General features: G+C 37.9%; 1 protein-coding gene across 4 annotated transcripts in view; it reads right to left on the bottom strand.

The window, feature by feature from the left end:
* The window catches only part of LOC127420129 (zinc finger protein castor homolog 1-like), a 320,096-nt gene that overhangs the window by 95,025 nt on the left and 200,856 nt on the right, over nt 1-24,215 (bottom strand). Inside the window, exon 1 of one of the 4 annotated variants that reach the window (XM_051662146.1) lies at nt 7,983-8,913. The exons of 2 other annotated variants lie outside the window; for them this stretch is intronic. In XM_051662146.1, the coding sequence (XP_051518106.1) occupies nt 7,983-8,031 (49 nt within the window). In that variant the 5' untranslated portion in view covers nt 8,032-8,913. Of the gene's footprint in view, nt 1-7,982; nt 8,914-24,215 lie in introns of those variants that run through there. One more of the 4 variants, XM_051662149.1, reaches the window with a different exon arrangement.

The raw sequence follows: 24,215 nt of genomic DNA, 5'->3' as shown, positions 1-24,215 counted from the left end.
TTACATATCTAAATCTGCACAAGCAAGTCTCTTATTTACAGGGATGAGAGGAACCAAACGATCATATTAAGATAAAATATTGCTTGTTAAATATGCATAAAAGGGGTCAAAATGAGTTCACTATGGGAGAGGAAGGGTGGAGGAGAAAACATTAAAACTTAAAGGGTCCGAGGATGGAGCCAGGAGGTGCACCATATGAGAACGGATGTGGACGCTCCATTAGGACATGAATCTTGCCTGCCCTCTTTATGTACCATCCACATACCACCCAGTATGTATACTCTATTTCTTAAATATAAAATAACTATTCAAATACTGCAGGATTTGTAATGTGTGGGCTTGAGCCAAATATATATGATTGTGAACATTAAACACATTGGCACAATTCCTTGTATGGGCACAAAGATGACACACAGAGTTTTGAGACAGACTTGTAGAGATTCACCCCCACAGGCATTTCAGCTGTGGTATTAAAATTAAGTTGCTTTATTTTTTCCAACTATACTGTGAAACCTTTTCATCTTATTTTTTTTTCTCTAAACAGTGATAATCTCATGTTCCAGGCCAGTTTATCATTATTTCCTAGTTTTTCCCTTGCAAACAATCCTCTTGTTAGCAAACTGTTAAGACAGGCGCTTGGTATACAAATTGTGCTCGACCAAGCAAATTTGTTTTGCAAGGATGACCTGTTTAATCATCTCATTTTCTTTTGCGGACGTTTATTCATCTGGTTTCCACGGTTACGGAGCACATTAAGGGGCTACAGTAATAAGGCTGGAGAGTCAAACAGGTAATAAAAAAATTAACGCCATTTTCCAGCAGCCGAGGACCGTCTCTGAAATGAATCAGGGGAGAGGGGAGCACACACACAGGTGAAAAGAGGCCTCCAATATTTCCAAACAATTAAGAGCCGGGTGGGTTATTTCACTCTGTAGAGAAGCTCAGATGGGTGTCCAAAGGACACGACACTTTCAGAACAATCAGTGCTTGGCAGGAGATATGTTATAAAGTCATAATGTTCCCTTATTTATCGTGAAAGTCTGATTACTAACAGTATCAAGACCATCAAAATCCTCTGAATTACAATTATTAAAATGTCTTCCCTCCTTTCTAAGATAAGATTACTGTTTAGTTGCGGAAATACATAGTTATAAGGACATGTTGTATAAATGTAGATAACTCAAGTTTTTTTTAGTTTTTAGTTTTTCTTGCGGAATGTTTCATCGCAAAGCCTTTAAGTGAAACTATTTTTTGGAAATCACTTTTACCATTTCTAAAGTCTTCCAGAATTTTGCACTGAAGCCGTTAAAGGTTCACCCAAACATTATAAATATGTTATCATTTACTCACCCTCATGTTGTTTGAAACTTGTATGACTTTCTTTCTATCTTAGAACACAAAAGAAGTTAGGCAGAATGTTATTGACTCACAGTCTTGGTCCCCATTCACTTTTATTGTATGGAGAAAAGAAACAAATAATTTAAAATTGGTGTGTTCCACTTAAGAAAGAAAGTCAAACAGGTTAGGAACAACATGAGGGTAAGTAAATGATGGCAGAATTTCATTTTTGGGTGAACTATCCCTTTAATGTCTCTCTTTCCCCCTCGACATTGACAAATGTTGCCCCTTTGTACCCACCAATGAGTTCAACTATAAGCCAAATATAGAAAATTCCGGCACAATAGGGAGGACAGGTGTTGGAGCCCCTCCGTAAGTGACTGGGCTCAGTAAGTGAGACTCACAAAAGCCAAATATGGTATTCAAGGATAGCAGTGTACAGGCCTAATAAACAAGCCATTAGCATTGTCTCTATCTCTCCCCTACCTACCTTATGCTTTCAGACAATCCACACATACCATGGATCCACACCACAGATTGCATTATATAAGATAAAAAGAAAAAAAAAAGTTGCAAAAAAAAAAAAAAAAAAAAAAAAACTCCGGGCAGACTTGAACATGTATTTTCATTCTATTTCTGCTGGTTGTGCAAGCCATAACATGGCATTTGTCATGGTCTACGCAGTGCTGGAAAATATCTAAATCATGGTGTAACAGTATTTAATTCAGGCTGCCTTCAACAACCCAACATGCCCTTTCATTCATTACTCAGTGTTTATGAATAGATGGACATAAAATTGCACAAATAATAGCACACAAGCCCGGTGTCAGATGGCTTGTTTGCCACATAGCTTGCACAGGGTTTGATTTATTTAGTAAGTTTAATGAACAGTCATTCCAAAAGAAAATCAATTATACATTAAATAAATTAAAAGAAAACTGTGCAATTGTCCTTAAGAATTGATCTGACAGTTAAAATGACTTTTGTGTAAACTAATGTAGTCAGGATGATTCTGTTAAAATAATACCGACTGACTTGCATGAAACCATTTAATTAAAAAGTTTCCACATTTCCACAGGTTACCTGACAAAACCTCTATTGTGAAACGAGAGCAGATATTTTCTATTTGTGTTGTAGCTGCTGACTTTTTTTTGTTGTTTTTTTTAAGAATTCAAGTTGAGGCAATTTAAGGACATCACAGCCACACCTGTAATCAAGACAATTCCAATGTGGAGCCTGCAGACAGTCAGTTGTTCATACTGATTTAAGGTATGGACACTTGGACACCCTATACTGAAGAAACACCTCCCCTTCGGTCTTTACAAAAACCTGGGGACTGGGAAGAAAGGTCTTGAGCCCCAAAAAGAAATCCTCAAAAGAGGACACACAGAAGAGTTTGGAAAAAGCACTAAGCTCTAGGCATGAGACTGCCAACTGCTCTGTTAACAGCCTCTTAACAGGTGTGGGTCTAAGAACCATGTAATCCTATCAAGTTTCTGAGTTAAAAAAAAAAAAAAATAAATAAATAAATATGTCAAACAGCAAACTTAGTGTGTAGGCAGTGACAGAACTGAACAGCTGGGCCTGTTGCTGGACTGCAATTATTGCGGCTGCTGCCTGCTACTGACCCAAGTGAATAGAATGTCACAGGCAAAAGCACACACAACGAGAAGACTCACGGTAGGGGAGGTTTCAAACGCAAGCACCCCCGTTTGCAGTCAATTACCAGGGAGTACAGGATATCAGCACTCTGGCTCTCTAATGCAAACAATCTCTAAGGAAAAAAAGGCAACAGGGAAGACAGTGCAACACGTTCATTTCCGTGCTTATCATCGGGAAAAAAATTAAAAAAATTGTCTTACAGGAAAAAAACTCCAGTAGGCAAATAACTGCATGTTTTTCATGACTGATTAGATGAGGGGGATTCGCTAATTCCACATGATAAACTTTAGGAGATTACTGTTACATGCACGTGGAAATGGACTGACAATATCAGGCCTGTAATATTGTATGTCTATAATCGCTTTTACCGTTTTTTTTTTTTTTTTACCAATATTCACATTTGCCTACAATTGGGTCCTTAATATCAGGTCTACCAAAAAATGGGAAAAATCTTGTTCCAACTTTGCATTTGAAAGCATTAAAATTTTTCATAATTGACTAACAATTTTATTGTTGACATTGTTGATTGTTGTTGTTATAATTATTATTAAAACCTTCATAAATCATGTTATTCTTTTAGCAGTTTCGTCTAATGATTATTACTAATCATTGTGCCAAAAATCAGAAATAAAACAATAATTCAAAATTGGTGCTGCATATTGGTTATCGGACACTTTAACACATTAATATAATCAGTATTGGTTTTATATATATATATATATATATACATAAAGCAATATTGGTTTATCTCAAGTAGACATTTCACCTAGGATCACCAAAAAAGCAAGACTCAAATCTTATCACCTGCCCCACCTCATTCAACCTCTGTGTTTGGGTCAGAGTTAATCAGCTAAAGACTTCCAGAACAAACACAAACTATCCATCAGCTGGAACAATCAGTTGTTTAGCTATAACAGGCAAACGGCAAGCCACCCGCAAGGACAGAGAAGTTCAATGCACGACATTCTCCGCTCCTGCCAGACTAAAGGAACACATCAGAGTGAAGCACTCCGAGCTTGAACCCATTGGCGTGCACTCAGCCATCAAGAGCCAGTCACAGTGTAGCCCTTATAACAACCCTGCCAGAAACCTGCCTACAGGGTTGTTCACACCTTAAAGACCCCTGCCACATTTAAAAGGATTAGAAGCCACATTTTGTACCGGCTTAATCTTCCTTTCAGACGGCATAATAAGGGAGCGCCGATAAGCGGAGCATGCAAATTTCATTCTAGGCCATCAAAGCTCCAGCTTTCAGACAAACAGACTAAAGTATTCCACACTGTGCTAATTGCTTCTTCATATTCTTCTTTTGCCCACTTATATGCCGTATCAGCTGCCACAGATTATTTGTCTCCCCCACTTTGCATGAAATTAGAATTTCATGTGGAAGATCATAAACGTGAAATGAAGCCATTCTGTGCATAGAGGAGCCCCATCTTTCGACAACTTTGTAACCAGTATGTGCCAAAACATTTAAATCCTATGTTGTGCTTCTGCACCGAGGGGAAGAAATGGATCATGGAATTCTTAATTGTGTGTATCACATTTGTTGCAAAGGGTTAGGTAGATAGCTAGAGATAGCACGTATGCCCTGCGAAATGCAAAACTTAAACCACAATCCCTGTGAGGCACACATACCTTGCTATGTCATACTTTTGTTTTTTCCTCTCTACTTTTGCTTTACTGAAAATGACACCATCTCCAGAATTCACCTGAACTGTACGTTTATAACTACATTTGCTTACAGCCAGGGAAATTACAACATTACTCAAATTATTTGATCATATCAGCTCATTCACAAAGACACAATCCTGTGAAACATACATTTATATTCATATTGAAAACTTTCACTTATAGAAAGTTATATTTGTAATAAATTATTCTTTTTAAAACAACAACCAAAATATCTAATACAATTGTAATAAGTGCATATTTCAAGCATTTTAAACTATGGATGTTTGCTATCAGTTTATTATCCCACAGCATTTCCTAGCTCAGTATCAATTAGAGCATTACAGTGTATTAGTGGCAGAAAGGTTTTGAAGTTTTAATTAGGGTCTGGTGTCTGCATGAATGCACAGAAGAGGAGAGGTGTGTGTGGGTGTGTGTGTGTGTGTGTGTGTGTGTGTGTGTGTGCTGGCTGAGAAAGGAAGTATTAGAGTCTTTCTTTGTCTCTGTTTCTTGTATTATTTCATATAGACGTAACATATCACACATTAACTGTATCTATATAAAATGTTATGTTAAGCCAATATATAAAAAGAAAAAAACTCTCAGGTAAGCTAAAAAAAAATGGCTCCATAGAACTATAAGGTACCAACTGCACATTAAAACTTATTCAGTGCATTGTATATTGTACAGATTATTATATATTACTTTTACATACTATACTAAACTATTTATATATATATATATATATATATATATATATATATATATATATATATATATATATATATATATATATACAGTAAATAGGCTGCAGTATAAACAGAATTTTGTGCACTTAACACACCTAAATAAAGAATTGAAATAATTAGAATTTATTGCCAGATATTAACCATCAGGTAAATTACATATTTAAGCTATATTTTAATTAAAAACTAATTATTATATTAAAACCAATAAAAAAATAAATAAATAAAATAAAAAAAATCTATACAAGTATAATAATAATAATAATAATAATAAATCTATATTCCTGTCACAAATTACTTATTCCATTCAAATTGCACTTCAGATGTCCTGCTAAAAGGAGCTCACCTTTCGTCTGTGTCATCAATGTGTGTCATCAATTAAAGATTCGAATTGAAAAATACGCATTAGTTGACATGGCAACACTGATCGGCCTTTTCGCTAAAGAGTGATCTCGCGTCTCTCAGCGATCAGGTGTGCCGGGGGTCCCTCAGGAAAGATAAGCATAAAAGGGGTTAAATGTGATGCCTAGCATCCTCTCCCCCTTTAATGTCCCCCCCGTCCAAATGTACCTCAAAACTCTGTTAATCTGTGACACACAACACTCTCATTAGCATAGCCCAGCCCCCTCATAAAAATTCCAGCTAGTTTAATTAAAAAATGTAAATTTACTGTCATCCAAAGAGCTGCAGAATTAGGACGGCAACAGCCTTCTTTATTGCTTAAGACATCAAATTGATTCGGTTGTTGCTAAATTGTGATAAAGGTTATTGAGGGCTGCAGACCTTCGCTTGTTTTTTCCTCCTCATTTGATCCTATTTTGCAGATGAGTGGTAAAGGTGCTGAGAGTGGACAGAGGCTAAAACTGCTCTAGCTCACACTTAAAAAAAACTACTTGAGTAATAAAATAACTCCAGTCATCTGAACAGAGGGCAGGGTTAGAGGCACATTTTAAAATCTCTTTTGGGTCTTTGCACAACATAGAATAAAAACAAAGTATTTGAGATGCAAAGCAAAATTTGATTGCATCAGAAAGTTCCGGATAAAAATTACAGAATTAATCCAACCGCACTTCTTAAAGTTCATAAGATTCCTAATTCTTTTTTAAAAAAAAGCTAAAATTGCATTTATTCTCTCTTAATTTAATTTAAGATTTCATCATTTATCTTTTAGCACAAAATGTTCACTGAGCGCATGTGAAGAAGACGACTAACAATGGTGAAAAAAAACGTTCTCGCCTGAGGACAAGACATGAAGACATCACATAAAAAACTGTGGTTGAATTATTGCTTAATATTAAAACTTTCAGCTATAGTAAAACCTACTTTTGACATAAAAAAATAAATAAATCAATGACGCATGTGTATTTATTTTCCAAACTAAAAAACAAATAGACCATGGATATTAACCATTCAGATTGAAAGTTCTGTTTTAAAAAAAAAAAGTGCAATTATTTTATTATTTAATAATTTGGATAAAATGTCTTCAAATAATAATAATGTTTCCAAATTAAACTTGCATCAGATCTACGTCACAATACATAATCAAATAAGTAGCAAAGTGATGTCTGAAATTCTGCATAAACAGCATCAAGTAAAAAAAACACCAAAATCCACACACAAACCAACAAATGTGCAAATAAACACTATAAATCTGGTGTAAACTAAAACTGCTGATAAATTACATTTTATAGGAATTTGTTTCAGAACAAACTGAGATAGAAACCCAAACCACACAATTCAAACCGGTGATACTTGAAAAACAGATCTTTGATGATAAAATATTTATGGAACATATTTAAATATTTATATATTTACGACATCTTTATGTCAAACAGCTCACTCATTAGGTGACGAAATTAGTGAACAGGGCTGGGCAGAGAGACTGATATCAATTACGTGTGCTTCAAAATATCCCTAAACGGAGGAACGTTGGATAGGGAGTTAGGGTTATCATTTGTTCTCTGTGCCCTTACATGTGTCAAAACAACGTTACTACAGCATTTTGTTTACTCAGTCCCCTTGGCAACAAACCCCTAGGCCACACCAGTCACTTCACTAATATTTTTACATGCCTATGTACGCTTGCCACTATAAAGTTATATCCGTATAGAAAAAAATAAATAAATCCCGAGCACTCTCTCTTTTCCTCTTAGACAAACATGACTGCTTAAATAAAAGAAGATATATGTGCTTCAAAGATTGCTGTATGCCTGCAGGTAAGATTGATATCCGAAGGCTAAATAATAGAGCAAATACACTTAGGTACTTCTAGGTTTAAAATGAAAGTAGTCAACTAAAATTCTTCCTCTCCTGAGAGGCATGAGTAAAGTGAGAAAAGAAAACATAGGACTCAAGGAGAGAGTGATCGTATTAAACACTACCATCTTCACACTCAACTATAAATAAAGATACAGTAAACTCAAAGCAATGACACACAACTGTTAAAACAGGACCGACTTCCCTATTCAATCAGTCACACTTTGATAAACACACACATTTTATATTAAAACACTCACTTACGGGCACACACACACACATACTGTGTTAGAGAGGAGGGTCACTTACCATATTCAGGGTAGTCGGAGTTAAATCCTCTCAAGCATGTAACTTTCATAATATTACTCAACTCTGTTTGAAAATCATCAGAAGTAAGCTGGTCTACGTGAAAGGAGAACTAAAAGACAATAAAAACGCCTTTTTTCGCTCAATCATGTACTAAACTCCTTGACATGTAATCTGTCAATAGTTTGTAGAAGAGATAACGCCGGCTGCCACAAGTGAGCTTGATTGGCAGCTTGGCTAGGCCCCTCCCTCCTGTGGTTTGACAGGGGGTAGGTGAAAGAATACAGAGCCGGCCCCTTCCTCGCCTGCTCCTCCTGTCTCTCTCTCTCTCTCTCTCTCTCTCTCTCTCTCTCTCTCTCTCTCTCTCTGTCTCTAGTTCTGCTCTTGTACACACGCACACACCAAGCAGTTGGCGACGTCTGAATAAGCAGATAGGAAATTACAGCAGAGCTGGAACCTGAGCACACTTTTTTCCTCCCCTTAGTGGGCCGGCCTTCCCATCTCTGGGTTCTTCTAGCCTTTCAACTCTCTAGGGGAGGAGCCTTCCATGATTCCATGAAAATGAGGAGGGAGGGAGAACCAAAGGCACAGAAAACACATCAAGCTCATTAGATTTATCAGTCTTACATTTTTTGCATGCGATTTTTAGATAACGGCACGCCTGTTTTAAAATGAACAAAGTGTTCTGTTTTTGTTGATCGCAGGGAATCTGATGCCGTGGGAAAGACCCTCGCTGCCTTACTGTATATTTGACTATCACAGGTAATTTTATGAGTGTTATTTACCGAAAACAGGAAGTTGTGGGATATTGTAAAAAATGAATACCAGTGAGCCTCAAATGTAAAAGAGGAGTGGTCATCTAAAAGAAGTAGAACAAATTTCTGAATACGTAAAAAGTAAAGATGCCTAAAATTAACTTTCATTTATATATTTTAGCATGCATGCACAACATGTAAGATCTCCATGTGTGTATATTGTATAAAACCAGTAGAATTTGTAATGTAAACTGTACTCTTGTCTGTAATGTTTATTATTTCAATGTCTCTGGTGTATATTGTATAAAATTACATTTTAAAATACCTAAAAATTCCCCTATTTTCTCATAAAAGTTATCTAATTTGGAGAGTCATAATAATGCAAAGAGACAGACAGAGAGAGACATCAATATTGAAGCGCTCACGTGTTGAAGTAACCTTATCCTTGGAACAGTTGGTTGTATATTACAAGGAAGGGAAAAAAACCCTATGTGTCCCCATCCCCCGATCCCTTCTTCTCCCTCCCTCCCTTCATTCATCTTTGCCTGCTCTCTATGTACTCATCCTTCTGATAAGGTATCAGTTTTCATTGTAATTTCAGGTGAAAAGATAAACGGCAGCCGTTACCAGGTGACAATGAATACTTTATAAGACAAAGCCCTTATTTGCCTGGCAGTTTCCGCCGCTGCGGCATGCAAAAAGTGCACCCGGACATTTTAAGCATATTTTCAAAATAAACATGGTCAGCTTTCAAAAATATTGCCATTTTCAACTCAAGCTACAAATTACATGACATTAAAGTAAACACTGCACAGGAAGTGCTACGTTTTGGCCAAAACAAAATTAGCAAAATTTCTAAAACTCTGAGAAATAATACCAGTGAAAAAGGGAAACGCATATTCTGGGTAATGTCTCATAACACTGAGAAATTAGTCAATCCAAATTTCCTGTTTGCTAACTGCTGCATCTCATTTGTGACCATAAAACAGGTTTTGGTAGATTTAGTGATTATGCGGATGAGTTATAATGCAACAATGGCAAAATGTTCCCACCTTAAACCCAATAATCCAAAAGGGATGAGCCAGATGAACTCAGTCATCAAATATTTTTGACATTCCAGAGAAAAACCTAAACAAGCAAAATATCAGCAAACACCCCACACCTTTTGCCCTTTCCCAACTTTACAAAAGTTTAGCAACAAAACAAGATAATGCCACCTTTACGGTTAGAACATTTGTGAATAAGCAACATTAAAAATGCTGTGTTACTGCTGTACAAGTGTGACACAGGGCCTATCCGACTGAACTCACTCTTGTGCTAAAAAAGCTAGATGCAGCTCAATGAATATACCAATGCACAACGGTCAAAAGCATTATTCTTGCGCATGTACTGTATCCACAGTTTTCTAGACCAACCACTGGGAAGCACCAGGATGATTCTGATTACCACTGGACTGTTTTCTGGTTGTGTTATCTCCATAAGAAGCAATGTAACCAGCGAAAGTGTAAGTTGGAGTAAGAATAATTTTAGGCACAACTTGTGCAGTTGTTGGCTGTCATAACAACACAAAGTAGTTAATGAACGTAACCAACCTCGGGCCATCGCTTCATGTCATCTACCTACTCGGGTGAGGCACTGTCAAAAAAATTTTTTGGCCAATTTTTGTACATTTAATACGCGAAACATCACATTATCTACTAAAAACACACGCCGATGCAAGTGGAAACACTGGAGACCGGAAAGCGAAAACAAGCTTACATTGTGATTTAAGGAACACTTCCATGTTCGTAAAAAAAGGTGGATATACAGAAAAATTATGCAAGGCGGATGCAAAAACATGTTTGGTGTGACCAGCCCCTAACAAGACGTGCAGTCAAACCAATAAGCGAGTTCTGATCAAGCTAAATGAGTGCAACGTATTGTACGGTAGGGTACGATATGCTGCAGTACATAACTTTTTGGAGAGGAGCTGAATGGCGTTTGATGTGGCCCATTATGATGGTATGCTCAGGGCATGGGGGCGGGCAGGGAGGGGGGCTGTGACATGGCAGGGCTGCATCCGTCAAAGGGATGCAGGGGCCAGACGTTTAGCGCCCCCTGACCGCGCACTCCAGGAGGGGCTGGTCTGATGGCCGCCCGCTCCAAGCGCCTTGCTCTGCTGAGACAAAAGCCAGCGTCCAGTTGAAAGATGTGAATTGAGGGGCTTTTGTGCCAAGGGACCGGGGCCATGCAGAGTGAGAAAACTGACCTTTGCCAGGAGTTAGATTGTGTTTGAACCCTCTCGCTGTCTCAGTCAGTGGGATAGTGCAGACTGAGTGGACAACTGTGAGGTATCGCCGAAAAGCGTAGAGAGGAGGAGAGCATGAAAAAGAAAATCAAATAAAAAGACAGAAGAGGAAGCATCATCAGCTCTCTGGACTGAAAAAGAAGCTTTCCCACAGAGATTTTTTTTTTTGCACAGTTTAAAGCAGAGCAGCTGAGCAACTGAGCAGCTTTTTTTCTCCCTCCTTAGCTGTTTTTCTCAAATCTCAATTGTGAAATTGACAGGAAATTGAATATGACAAATCTGGAGTGTGGTGCGGTGCCTTGAAAAGAAGACCTGAGAAAGCATTTGCCCTTGTATTTTTCTAGCGAGTCTGTGATGTTGGATATTATTCCCCCTCACGTCTATTTGGATAGCATTATATATTTATTTTTTGCCAGGGGGAACGGATTGCATACAAAAATGTAAGTGTATCTGAAAAAGGAGTGGTCAGAAGTTACTTATCATAAACTAATTGGCCCATGCTACGACGACTGGTGGCACTGATCTTCATAATGAACATATCTTTATTAAATTAGGCTATCATCATTTTTGCACACAAATGACACAGAGCGTGTACATATTCATGTAAATTCATGTTCATGAATGAGTGCCTTGCAAAACAGGTGTGCATCTCACTTGACTTCACTTAAAAAACATTACTTAAAAGTCAAAACATTTTTCTTAACACAGCTTTCATCCCCTGCCTCGCATCATTATATTTTAGTATCTCTCCCGGATGCAGACAGTCATAATGTAATCTTCCTAATTTCGGTCTCTCGCAATCTGGTTTTAAAAGGGAACGAGAGAGAAAGGGGTACATTTCTGAAGGCCCTGGCCATAATCATTTTAGACAGATAGCTTCTCCCATCGCAGATGAGCAAATATTTGTAAACCAGCTATCTAATGGAAAATTATAGTGAAATTAGAGCGAAATTTACGACGGAGAAATCTGATTACCTCTAATTTTATTATGCCATCTTAGCCCACACAGCATATTTTTGTAGCGTTTTTTTCCATAAATACCTATGCCAGGGGTCCCGGTAATCAAATAAAATTGAAATTCATCTCCCTATTAAATTCAATTAGATGCAATTTCAAAAGCCTATCAAAGATTTTAATTACTAAATTATAAAAGTCTCTAATGCCAAATTGGGGAAGAAAAAAGTACATCCCTGCATTGGGGAGGGAAATGTAAATAAATAAATAACGTGAACTTGAAATAAAACCAGGAGAGGAAATTGTTGATCCACAAAGATACGTAACAGAAAATAAAATTAACCAAGCGGAGGCCTTATTCAGCGGCTCTGGGTTGGGGAGTGACGTGTGGCAAACGATGGGCTCCTGGATCAGAGTAAATGAACTTAGCTGAGGTACGCTCTGCTTCTAAATGTCTGCCCTCCAAGTTATTACGCCATAATTGACTAATTGACACCTTAATTTCATTTATGGGCTTCTGCATTGAGGAGTCAACCTCTGAGTATGGAGGTGGTCCAGGAAGAGAGTACAGAGCCAGCATCCTGTGTGCAGGTGGATACCAGCCCTATTCTCCCCCTCCACGCCATGATTACGAATATGATAATTAAATGGCATCAGGGATAAAGGAAGCATAAGCAATGTTCCAATTCACAGGATCTCTATGCAGTGTTCACTGCTCCCTACACACTGAGCAGAGGATATCTGTTGAAGTTTACTTTATTTGAATACCCTACAATATTATCAAACACAACATTATATTTAGTATATTATATAGGCCTAAATATAATATAATTTAACATAATATAATATATAATTTATAATACACTCATGTGAATAAAAAAAATATACAGATATATTTAAAATATATAAAATATTTTAATGAATATAATTTGCCATACTCAAAACCCCTACATTTAGTGATAAATTGCTATGTTTGTTATGGAAATAAATGTGGAATCTCACTTAAAGGGATAGTTCACCCAAAAATGAAAATAATGAAAAACTCTGTCATCATGTACTCACCTCATATTGTTCCAAACCTTTATGAATTTCTTACTTGCGTGGAACACAAAATTAGATGTTAAGCACAACAACAGGCTCAGTCATCATTCAACTTTCATTGTATGGAAGAAAGATGCAATGAAAGTGAATGGTGACTGAGATTAACATGCTGCCACCTCATGTCTCGTTTTATAACCATTTTAACCTTTTTAAATATAATAACTTTATGATCTCCATTTAAGTTCCACAGAAGTAAGAAAGTAATACAGGTTTGGAACAACATCAGGGTGAGTAAATGATGACAGAATTTCCATTTTTAGGTGAACAGCCCTTTTAAGATGGCCAAATACCCTGTGACGTCCACTTCTCAGAGCACAGGCATTTGGAACACACACTTATTGACTGAGCAAATGCTTAAAAAAAATATCTATATTACAAAAAATATTTTTCTCATACTCAAAAATCTCAATACCTACTAACTATGACAGCTGTGGAGGTTCAATCAAGCATGCACAACCAATATCCTTGTAACTTGCCTCATTGGGCACCAATTTGTTTTCCTGCGGTAATTCTTTTTGTGAGAATATGTGATAAAGACTGTTTTTCTAGGTGATGTGAAATGCAGCGTTTAAATTATGTTTACCCAATGAAAACTCTATATCATAACACGTATTTATAAACAATGAATCTTGAGTTTAATTTTTGGCTGAACGGGTTTTCCGTCATAGCATACCACGCCATGCCGTAGCTCAACGCAGACTGCAAAAGGCAAATTCTTTTAAAGTGACATGAAATGCTGCCGGTACCTTTCCACAAAAGTGCTCACAATGGGACAGTAGAGGGGTCTCAGGTCACCTACTAGGCTCATTTCCCAGCCACCCCCTACTCCACACCAATGGGCAGCTAAAACAACAGCACAGCAGCCTGGGAGGACTACAAAGCTGAGTTTGAAAGGACACCTGCTGCCTTTATTCACTTAACACTCTTTAACTGCTCCCTGTGTTTGTTTAAAAGCCATATCCTAAAAAGACAACCTTCAGGCACTGGATTGGGTGATGATGAATTAGAAAAATATTGGCATTAATTGTAGCTAGACAAACATCACTGTCTGTCAGAGTGGGTGTTGGGCAGCACAGCTTCTGGAAGATTCTGCCTTGATGCAGAGCCGGGATCCAATAGAAGAGGCTCTGTAAATATTACTAAACTGAAACTTTAATCTGCTTTTTTCCACACTCAAGCTGGCTGGGTATTACAGATAATCTTTTTTGTGCATCATACGGTGTGAGATATGGATAGAGCTAATTTTCTTGAGACAAATCTGATATTTGTCAACTGGTTGAAAAAACCCGGGGATTTTCCGCTAAGCCGCCCACGGATGTGAAGGCGCGTTAACAGCAAAATGCAGATGGTGTGGAGCTCTTTCAGTACCCAGTCCAGACCTCAGTGATTGTGCACAGAGCGACCTGAGTTAGTCGTGGCGCGACTACGTGCAACCTGTTAAGGCTAGTGCCCTGAGTGTTGTACAAAATTAGCTAGTTAGCAAAGCAGCAGATATTCTACGCCACACTTTTCACTGTGTTTACGCCTTATCCTTCCCCTTTGTTTGCCTGGCTACATCCTCTGCAATGATTAAAAATTCAACACTGAGCTAACTTTACAACTCTTTCATTCTCTAATATGGAGACAAGGAAAAATTATAATTTTAAATGTAGCATAAATCTTTAAGAATGCCACTGGGTAATTTTCTTGTTTACTTTTCCAAATCAAGCTCTTTCCTTTCCTCCCCAAACTTCAGAGAACTCCTCCATTTCAACAATGTAGTCAACTACTTTTTGTCTTATTGCTGTTTTCAAATTTCATGATCAGAGGCTTCAGTTTATTTTCTTTAGAAGAAAGCATCTTGTGCCAATTCAAATGTTATCTACTCTACTATTCCTAAAGGGACCAAGCAACTTCTCTGTCAGGTTATCTCTTATTTAATGTAGCAGTGGTAAATAGTACAACGTCATCTCGCATAATTTTTCAGAATGCATCTGTTGCTACTAACACCTTAGAAAGTAATGTAAGGGAATACAATGATTACATCCTGTACTTTCCAGCTACATTAAATTCAACATGAAATGGCACTCACAACCCATTTTACCTCTGTAATGTGACATATTTCCTGGTGACATCAAATGAAAAGGAAAGTTGTTTCAAAGGCGGAGCAAGTTATTATAATTGCATGAAAGATTACAAAGACATTTTTTTTTATATGGAATAACATGCACTGATGAATCAATAATAATGCATAACAAGCACAATAAGTTCACGATAAGACCAATAACATGTATTAAGAATGTAAATAGGGTACATTTTGATATCATGCTGACTTTATCAAAACTGAAGAGCTATCAACAGAATTTTTAAACAGTGGCTACAATTTTGGGCTCCAAAGAGAAGAGATAGAGAGAGAAAAAAGTCTGCAGTCCCCTAACAAGGCAGTGCAGCACTGACTCCATTAGAAACAATCTACAAATAGAAATGTTCAGGAGGAAATGAGCCTCTATTTAACTCTATTTAAGGAACACTGCCAACATGGCAGCTACATGATAAAAATACGGCTATACACAGCAGCTACAATATGTGACTGAGACAGGTAGAAAGGGCCAGAGCTGATTATCGTCAGCTGGGCAGATAGCTCTGAGCTCAGCAAAGGTGTACAGCAGGAAGTCTCTCACTCCGCCATGCGGCATAGACTGGTGCTACTCTCTAGCTCAATGTAAATATTTTTATGTTGACCAACAACATGCAATCCAAGCCTTTCACTCTGACTGCAAACCTGAATTTATAACCAGACTCCTACAAGGGGTCAAAGCTGAAGTGTGTAATTTTTAATTCCTTCTATATCAGTTTAATATATAGAGACAAGTAAAAGTATGGTTGATTTCCCTGAAAAGTAATGCTATAGCACTATTAAAATGTTGCTCTGTTTTCTTCAAGCATCCCAATATCCCCAAATTGGCTAAACCAATGGAGTGTGTTTGGGGCGGGAATATCTGTTTGTCCAACCAATGGCAGACAGGCGGAGCATTATTTATTGAAATATTATTATAAATATATTTTGCACTTGCGTTTGTAGTGTACAGAAATTACAGACATCAGACGGGGACAGATACAAATTTAATCCTATACTTATTCACATTCTATTGTAAACTTTGTCAGCATGTTAGTAGTTGTCAGATTTATTTCATTTTCTGGCATAGGTTAGCTGATAATAGAATTATTTATTTTCATCTTTAAAGAGACAAGATTCATCTAAATGTGACGCACAGAAAATGAAAGCGTGATAGAGCTGATTTATGTTACACAAATGCTTGTTGAAGCTAGCAAGCACAGCTGACATCTATTGATCAGCCCTACTGTGAGCTAAAGAGCAGAAAAAACTTTACATTATAGGCACATTGAAATTCAGCATTTTTTTAACCTTCAGAGACGCTTTGCATTCGTCTGTAAAATAAATAAATATATAAATGCCGTCAAGAGAGGGGAGGGAGAAAAAAAATCACTAAAGCTCTTTTGGTGTAATTGGTTGAACAGCAAGGGCAGCAGAAAATTTACAGGATGGCGACAGTGTGAAGGGGATTCGGTCACCGCACGAAAACCAAGCCCTCAGCGCTGGCTGCTCCACTCTGCTCTGGATTTCAACCACTGACTTGGCACTGATATTAACTGACCAGGCTAAAAGAACTATACCCAACCAACATGCAGAACTAAATGGTTTAAAAACCTCATGAAATAAAAATTTGAGATTCGTGGCTTTTAGTCCACATCTGTAAGCTTTGAAGTCAGCTATATGTAGCTAGTGCAGTGGTGCTCAACTGGTTTTGCTTCAGCACCAAAATTTTACATTGGACATTAAGGTGATTAGTCTGGGTTGTATTTTGTATTACCTTGCATAGTTTTGAACATGGTTTTCAAGAATAATGTGACATCAAACAGCCTGCCCATAATAGCATCTGATTTACTTGGCTAGCTTCTACAACCTTTGACATCAAAAACAAAAGATATAGGAAGCATTCTCCTCCCATTTAAAAGTTTCTGAGCTTATTTATTGTTTTTTCCTAACTATGCACTATTATACAGTTAGAATCATTTTATTATTTGTATTTAGTATTAAGGCCCAGGTATACTTCAATTTGCACAGTTGTGTGCGCACAGCTTTGAAAGTATACCTCACGCAGATGAGCGCGAATGGACGCGTTCGACACATGCTACCAGATGTTAGAGGGCAGCACCGAGTCATGTCATTTACAGGACATCCGCTCTGAAGGATAAAGAAGAAAAACTGAGGATCCACCATTAGAGGAAGCAAGAACAACAACAACAAAACAATGGAGAAGGATATGTTCTTTGACTACTGCTTGACAGTACAGCCCAACTGTGTGTATTGCCACCTAGTGGACTCTTCTATCTCAACAGTCAACCTTGCGCATGTGCGCTTGTCCGCGCAGACTGAAAAATCTGGCTGCGCGTGGACACTGTGCGCGGACGTCCGCAGCCACTCCTGATGCTGAAAATTACGTCACGTGGACAGTAAGCAGACCATTGCGGAAAACGGACAGGCGAAGTATACTTTGGGCTTTAGAATAGTCCTGGGACCCATTTTTGGGTCGTACCCTATTGGTTGAGAACCACTATGCAAATGTTCTCCTAAAAGTTGACTTCTTTTTGGAGATATACACATATAAAATTTACATTCTTTCTCTTCTGGGAACACGGACCAAAAATATTGATGACTCATCTTGGCTGAACGATTTGGACAAAAAATCTAATTATTTTGACATTATTTTGATACATATATTGCGATCACGATTTGAACTCCAATATGATTATCAACATTTATTTAAAAAAATAAAATAAAAATAGTACGTTTTATATACGTATATTTATATACGTAAAATAACACTATGAAGAAAGAAATTAAGTTAAAGTTACACTGAAGTTATATCGCAATTTCAATTTTATTTCGATTTATTTCTTGTACTATACAGATTTTTTTCCTATCAAAAAGAGAATGTTCCTACCCTCTAATACCACCTGCACCTGACAAGCAAGTAGCAAAGATGTGTCCTGCCCAAACTTCCTGTTTCAATAAGAAAATATGTCAACACAGGACAGAAAACTGCATTTATCAAGCTATTTCATAAGGTCTTTATCATGACAAACAGTGAGCTAAAGGGACAATCCTTCGCAAAGAGAGAGGCAGCACTGAGTAAATCAAATCAAATTGCGATGGAGGTCAAGGGTGGAAGTAAAGCTGTCATGGATGGCCCAAAATTGGACTTGTGACAATGGTGCCTCTTTAAACACCAGCCTTGAGGATAGACAAGATAACACTTAAAACCCTGTGGCTTTATTTTACCCCCAGATTTTCCATAAAATGCCAGGCCAGGGAACCAGACCATGTGACTGCCATGTAGGTCAGTCAAAGGGGGGTAGAACTGTGGGGGGTTGGAGGAAAGTTTTCGATGGAACTGTCGAAAATAGCATGCGGTAACCAGATCAGATCAATAAGGATTGCTTCTATATCAGTCTCTGAATACGACCCAGAAAGAGGATGATAGAGAACAAGAGAGTGAGGGGGAGTAGAAAAAATATACAGGAAGAAAGATGAAGAGATCATTTTTGTTTAAACAAAGTTATAAGGTCATTAAATGTTTGGGTAGAGCTAATCAAACAACCGCCTGCATGTGTAAAATGCCTGAATTTAAGTGTGAGAAATGTGTGTATAGGTTTATTCTCATACTATGCCGTTAGTCTTAAACATGACGCAAGAGAGTCTGAGACACAAGTGAGGATTTTAAGACTGCAATAGCTGACAGCTGGTTTGGGCAAAGGCAGGAAATATGACACTGTGTGTCAGTTGTTCAAATAAATGTTGAAAATGCCAGCTCTGACCTCAAACACCAAATCTGAAGCTGTAACCCCAGCTGATGAATTTTTATGCTGGTCTATGCTTGATTAAGCTGGTTAGTGCTTGTTTGGTGTTGGTCTAGCTGACATACAAGCATTGTCATGCTGTTCACAGACAAAACTTACATATATTATGGAAAACTTAAATATAGTATATATAAATTTGAGTTTTATTCTTTGTTAAAAATTTCTCAATTCAGTTTGAAGGAAATTTGTTAGACAACTGAAATGTGTTATCAAATATTTTTGAGTGCACTGTAGCTGGTAAAACTGGATGACTTAATGTCTTTAATATATATATATATATATATATATATATATATATATATATATATATATATATACACACACACACACACACCAATGAGCCAAAACATTATTGACCACTCACAGGTGAAGCGAATAACATTGATCATCTCAAGGCTCATCGATGCGTGAGGGCAACAAAGGCTATGCCGTTTGATCCGAACCGATAGAAGGTCTACTGTGGCACAAGTCAAAAATTTGTAATGATGGTTATGGGAGGAATGTGTCACAACACACAGTGCATTGCACCCTGCTGTGTCTAGGGCTGCGTAGCCGCAGACCAGTCAGAGTGCCCATGATGACCCCTGTCCACTTTCGAAAGCACCTACAATGTGCATGCGAGCATCGAAACTGGACCTTGGAGCAGTGGAAGATAGTCGCCTTGTCCGATGAGTCCCGTTTTTATCTACATCACTTGGACGGTCGTGTACATGTGCACCATTTACCTGGGGAAGTGATGGCACCAGGATGCACTGTGGGAAGACAACAAGCCAGTGGAGGGAGTGTGATGCTTTGGGCAATGTTCTACTGGGAAACCCTGGGTCCGGCCATTCATGTGGACATCAATTTGACAGGTGCCACCTACCTATACTTCGTTGCAGACCAGGTACACCCCTTCATGGCAATGGTATTGCCTGATGGCAGTGCCCTCTTTCAGCAAGATAATGCGCCCTGCCACACTGCACACATTGTTGAGGCATGGTTTGAGGAACATGATGAAGAGTTCAAGTTGTTGCCCTGGCCTCAAAATTCCTCAGATCTCAATCCGATTGAGCATCTGTGGGATGTACTTGACCAACTAGTCCGATCCATGCTGCTCAACTTCGCAACTTACAGGACTTGAAGGACCTGCTGATAATGGCACTGTTTTGGTGGCACGCGAAGGACCAACAGCATATTAGGCAGGTTGTCATAATGTTTTCGCTCATCAGTGTATATACACCAATCAGTCACAACATTAAAACCACTTTCATAATATTGTGTAGGTTTCCCTTGTGCCGCCAAAACAGCACCAACCCGCATCTCAGAATGCACACCACAATTGTTCGGTGCGGTTATCTGAGTTACCGTAGACTTTGTCAGTTTGAACCAGTCTGGCCATTCTCTGTTGACCTCTCTCATCAACAAGGCGTTCCATCCCCAGAACTGCCCCTCACTGGATGGGAAAAAATGTGATCTCAGTGATTTGGACCGTGGCATGACTGTTGGTGCCAGATGGCCTCTAGAATTTACTTAGAATGGTGCCAGAAACAAAAAAGATCCAGTGAGCGGCAGTTCTGTGGACAGAAATGCCTTGTTGACGAGAGAGGCCAACAGAGAATGGCCAGACTGGTTCGAACTGACAAAGTCTATGGTAACTCAGATAACTGCTCTGTACAATTGTGGTGAGAAGAGTATCATCTCAGAATGCTATTCTGGGATGTGGGTTGGCGCTGTTTTGGTGGCACGAGGGCGACCTACACAATACTAGGCAGGTGGTTTTAATGTTGTGGCTGATCGGAGTATGTATATATATAATTTTCTTAATCAGTATTTTTGCCTACTGAAGATCAAAACATTTTTAAAACAAGATAAATTTACTTAAGCAAAACTGCATAAAATATAATTTAAATTAAGAAAAAACTTAGTTTTCATCTTTATAGATAATATACAGTATAAGATATACTGTATATCTTGATGAGAGTTTATTATTTTACCCCATTGCCATTTTATTCATGTTTTAAGAGTAAACCTCACTAAATTGTGTTACATTTATGCTTAAAATAATAAATTTTAATATTTGTTAATGGCGTAAGAAAATAAACCTAATTCAATATTATCTGAAAAAAGCCTTCTTTAATCTTATATAATTATGCTTCTGAAGTAAATTATTCCTGTTTAAGGATGGTTAGATATTGTTACCAGAAAACAAGACAAAAATACTGATTAAGAAAATGATTTTCACGAAGTTTTTGCTGAGGCTAGATGATCAAGAAAATCAAGCGGGTTAAGCTAGTTATCTCAGGGACTGAGATGGTTCAGGATCATACAACTCTAGAACCTCCCTGCTGCTAGAGTAGTTTTGACAGTGTGGTTAAAATATACAGAAACCGATGCAGTGCCGACCATTTTGTGCAATTTATCAGACAATAATTGATATTAATGTAGAAGGAGCCTGTCAGCCAGCAAAGACAGGAGTAATGAATAGGTTCCTCTAATGTACTCACTCCCAGACCTCCAAAACTTATCAATGTTTCATTTTTCACTGGCTTGTTCCCATTTTTAAAACACCGCAATTGTGAGAGTTTGTGTGTGCTCTGACGGGCCAACCCACTGAGAACACAATGAATAGTATGAGCAGTATGTTTCGCTTTGCTTACAAAAAAAGAAAACAAATGAATTGAATGAGGGATTGACACCCAGACAGGATTTTTCACTGTCAGAGTATAAAAATAACTTGATCGACTGGATGACCTTGATCTGTGAAATTGCAATATATTGAACATTTGTGTGAAACTCTACTGTATAGCGGGTGTATCACATGATCACGTATGAAATCGCTGAATGGACAGGGCCCTCATTAAATAGACATCGGTGGTGGTGGACCCAGGAGTGAGATGAGTCACAGTGTAGTGTTTTCGTCTTATTAATTGACCTTGACCAATCGTTCACCCAAAACCTCCAGTTTGTTTTGCAGTTTATGTAGCATGTAACTAACGCGAAATGGCCCCTGCGACCTATCACCGCCCAGAATTGAGATATTGGCACCACTGTTCATCATCGGAGCATTTTTTCTATAAATACGAGCATTCTGTATCTTTGAATGTCAAACGTGAAGCCAACAAATCAAGCCACTGCATCCCTGTTTACAATAATTATTGATCATAAGTCTGCTCTGCCTGCACATAAGGGTCTCTTTCAATTTATTTTTTTTCTCTCTCCTGTCTGAAAAAATATAAAAAAAAATAATACATAATAGAGTTGGTATGAATTAAAGGATGTTTTGCTTCAATTCATCTAAGCAACAAGACAATAATTTCACGTTACCAGGGAAACGTGATAACACAGACTCCTTGTTGCTAAACAATCAATTAATTTTATGCTTTGTACTGCTGTTTACTCTCCCATTAAAACCTGAAAAGTCAGTTTAGCTTTTTCTAGTGCTCTAGTTTTCAGTGTTTTGTTGAATAAATCCTGAAATACAAAAGAGAGTGAGAGAGAAGCCAGGTGGCTGCGAGTGGAGCAGCTTCATACACAAATGTGGCCTTTTGTTAGGATGCTGAAATTCAACAAGCCATGCCCCATCACAAATAGAATCTGTGTTTTTGTTGAAAGGATGTTTTTATGTCATTATTCTTCCAATGAGGGGGCATGACAAAGCATTGACTTTTATCCATTTTAATCAAAAGCATCAGCCTGGCATTATGCAGTACTGATACCTTTCCCCTGCATATGTGTCCCTGTTTGACATGAATTGATGAGTGTGATATGAGGTACAGCTTTGTTCAGGGATGTTTAAGGTCATTCATATAAGGTTATCATATTAACCTCGTGTGATGCTACGTACACATGTGTGGACGTTGTATTTTGGCTTTGCTATATGCAACGCATCATTTTAATTAATTTAAACTGATGGATCTCAGTTCAGGACACTCTGGGCTGTTAGTAAAGAGTACAACTTTCGACGTACAGAGTCATGTGACAAAACAACATGGTGCCGATCACAGCGGAGTTTGTCTTTGGGAGAAACAACAAAACTACATCTGGTAAAAAACCTAATAAAGTTGTTACATTGAAACCTATTTGAGGCAAAAGATTAGAGTCTGTAAGTTTCATCCGATATGCCATTTTTTTAATTTGAGCCATTTATCGCTAAACATCACGCTGCTAAACGCAATGTACACTATAGTGTACAAAAGTACAAGTTTTTTTATTAGAAATCCTATATTTACTGTGCAATTTCACATTGAGACATTATTTATTTATTTATTTATTTTGCTTTTAGAGGCTTTATATGGAGTTAGAATGAAAATATGTTGCATTTCGAACTGTTCTTAGACCAGTGCAGACAGACTGGAGGTTAAGTCATTCACTTAATTAGGAGCAAGGGAGCATCCTATAGCTTTTCTATGAAGCCAAGTTCACTTCTAACATCCGACCAAAAGTTCAGTTTCAGGCTGCATATGATGTTTAAACCACTTTAACATGGTTGGCAGACATGGGATAGTTGTAATCAGCAGTTAGATTAAAAATGTATCATGTATAATTTTATTTAAATGTGGTTGGCAGTGACTGGACGATGCTGGCCATTACTTGTATCAGAATTAATTATGCTAATTTCTGATTGGTAAAATGCTTTAGCACTGGCTATCAATTGTTTTTTTTTTTTGTTTTTTTTTTGCAGTGCAAAGAGAGAATATTAAGATTTTGCTGCCAAAGTAGAAAAAACATTATAACATAAAAGTCAAATCAAGTCAAATAATTGTTATTTGTATAGTTTTTATTTGTGCTTTTCCTAATACACTGTTCCAAAGCAGCTTTACAGAAAATCAGCTGTAATGTCTGTAACGTCTCAAAAACATGAATAACCAACACTCCAGGAAATATAAAAAAACAAAAACAAAAAAAAAACACGCTTTTCAAACAATGCATTACACAAAAAGAATAAAAAGAATAGATATAATGGGGGCCTGGGTAGCTCAGTGGTTAAGACGCTGGCTATCACCCCTGGAGTTCGCTAGTTCGAATCCCAGGGTGTGCTGAGTGACACCAGCCAGGTCTCCTAAGCAACCAAATTGGCCCCACGTCACGACCACCAATCCAGAGTCCCACATCATGGCTGCCGAGCCAGAGTCCTACGTCATGGCTGCCGAGCCAGAGTCCCACGTCATGGCCAACGAGCCAGAGTCCCACGTCACGGCCGTCGAGCCAGAGTTCCATGTCATGGCCGCACCTGAG

Source organism: Myxocyprinus asiaticus, chromosome 29, assembly GCF_019703515.2.
Source record: "Myxocyprinus asiaticus isolate MX2 ecotype Aquarium Trade chromosome 29, UBuf_Myxa_2, whole genome shotgun sequence".
NCBI lineage: Eukaryota > Metazoa > Chordata > Actinopteri > Cypriniformes > Catostomidae > Myxocyprinus > Myxocyprinus asiaticus.
Note: the sequence above shows the minus strand (reverse complement) of the source record. Positions and strands in the feature narration are given on the sequence as shown.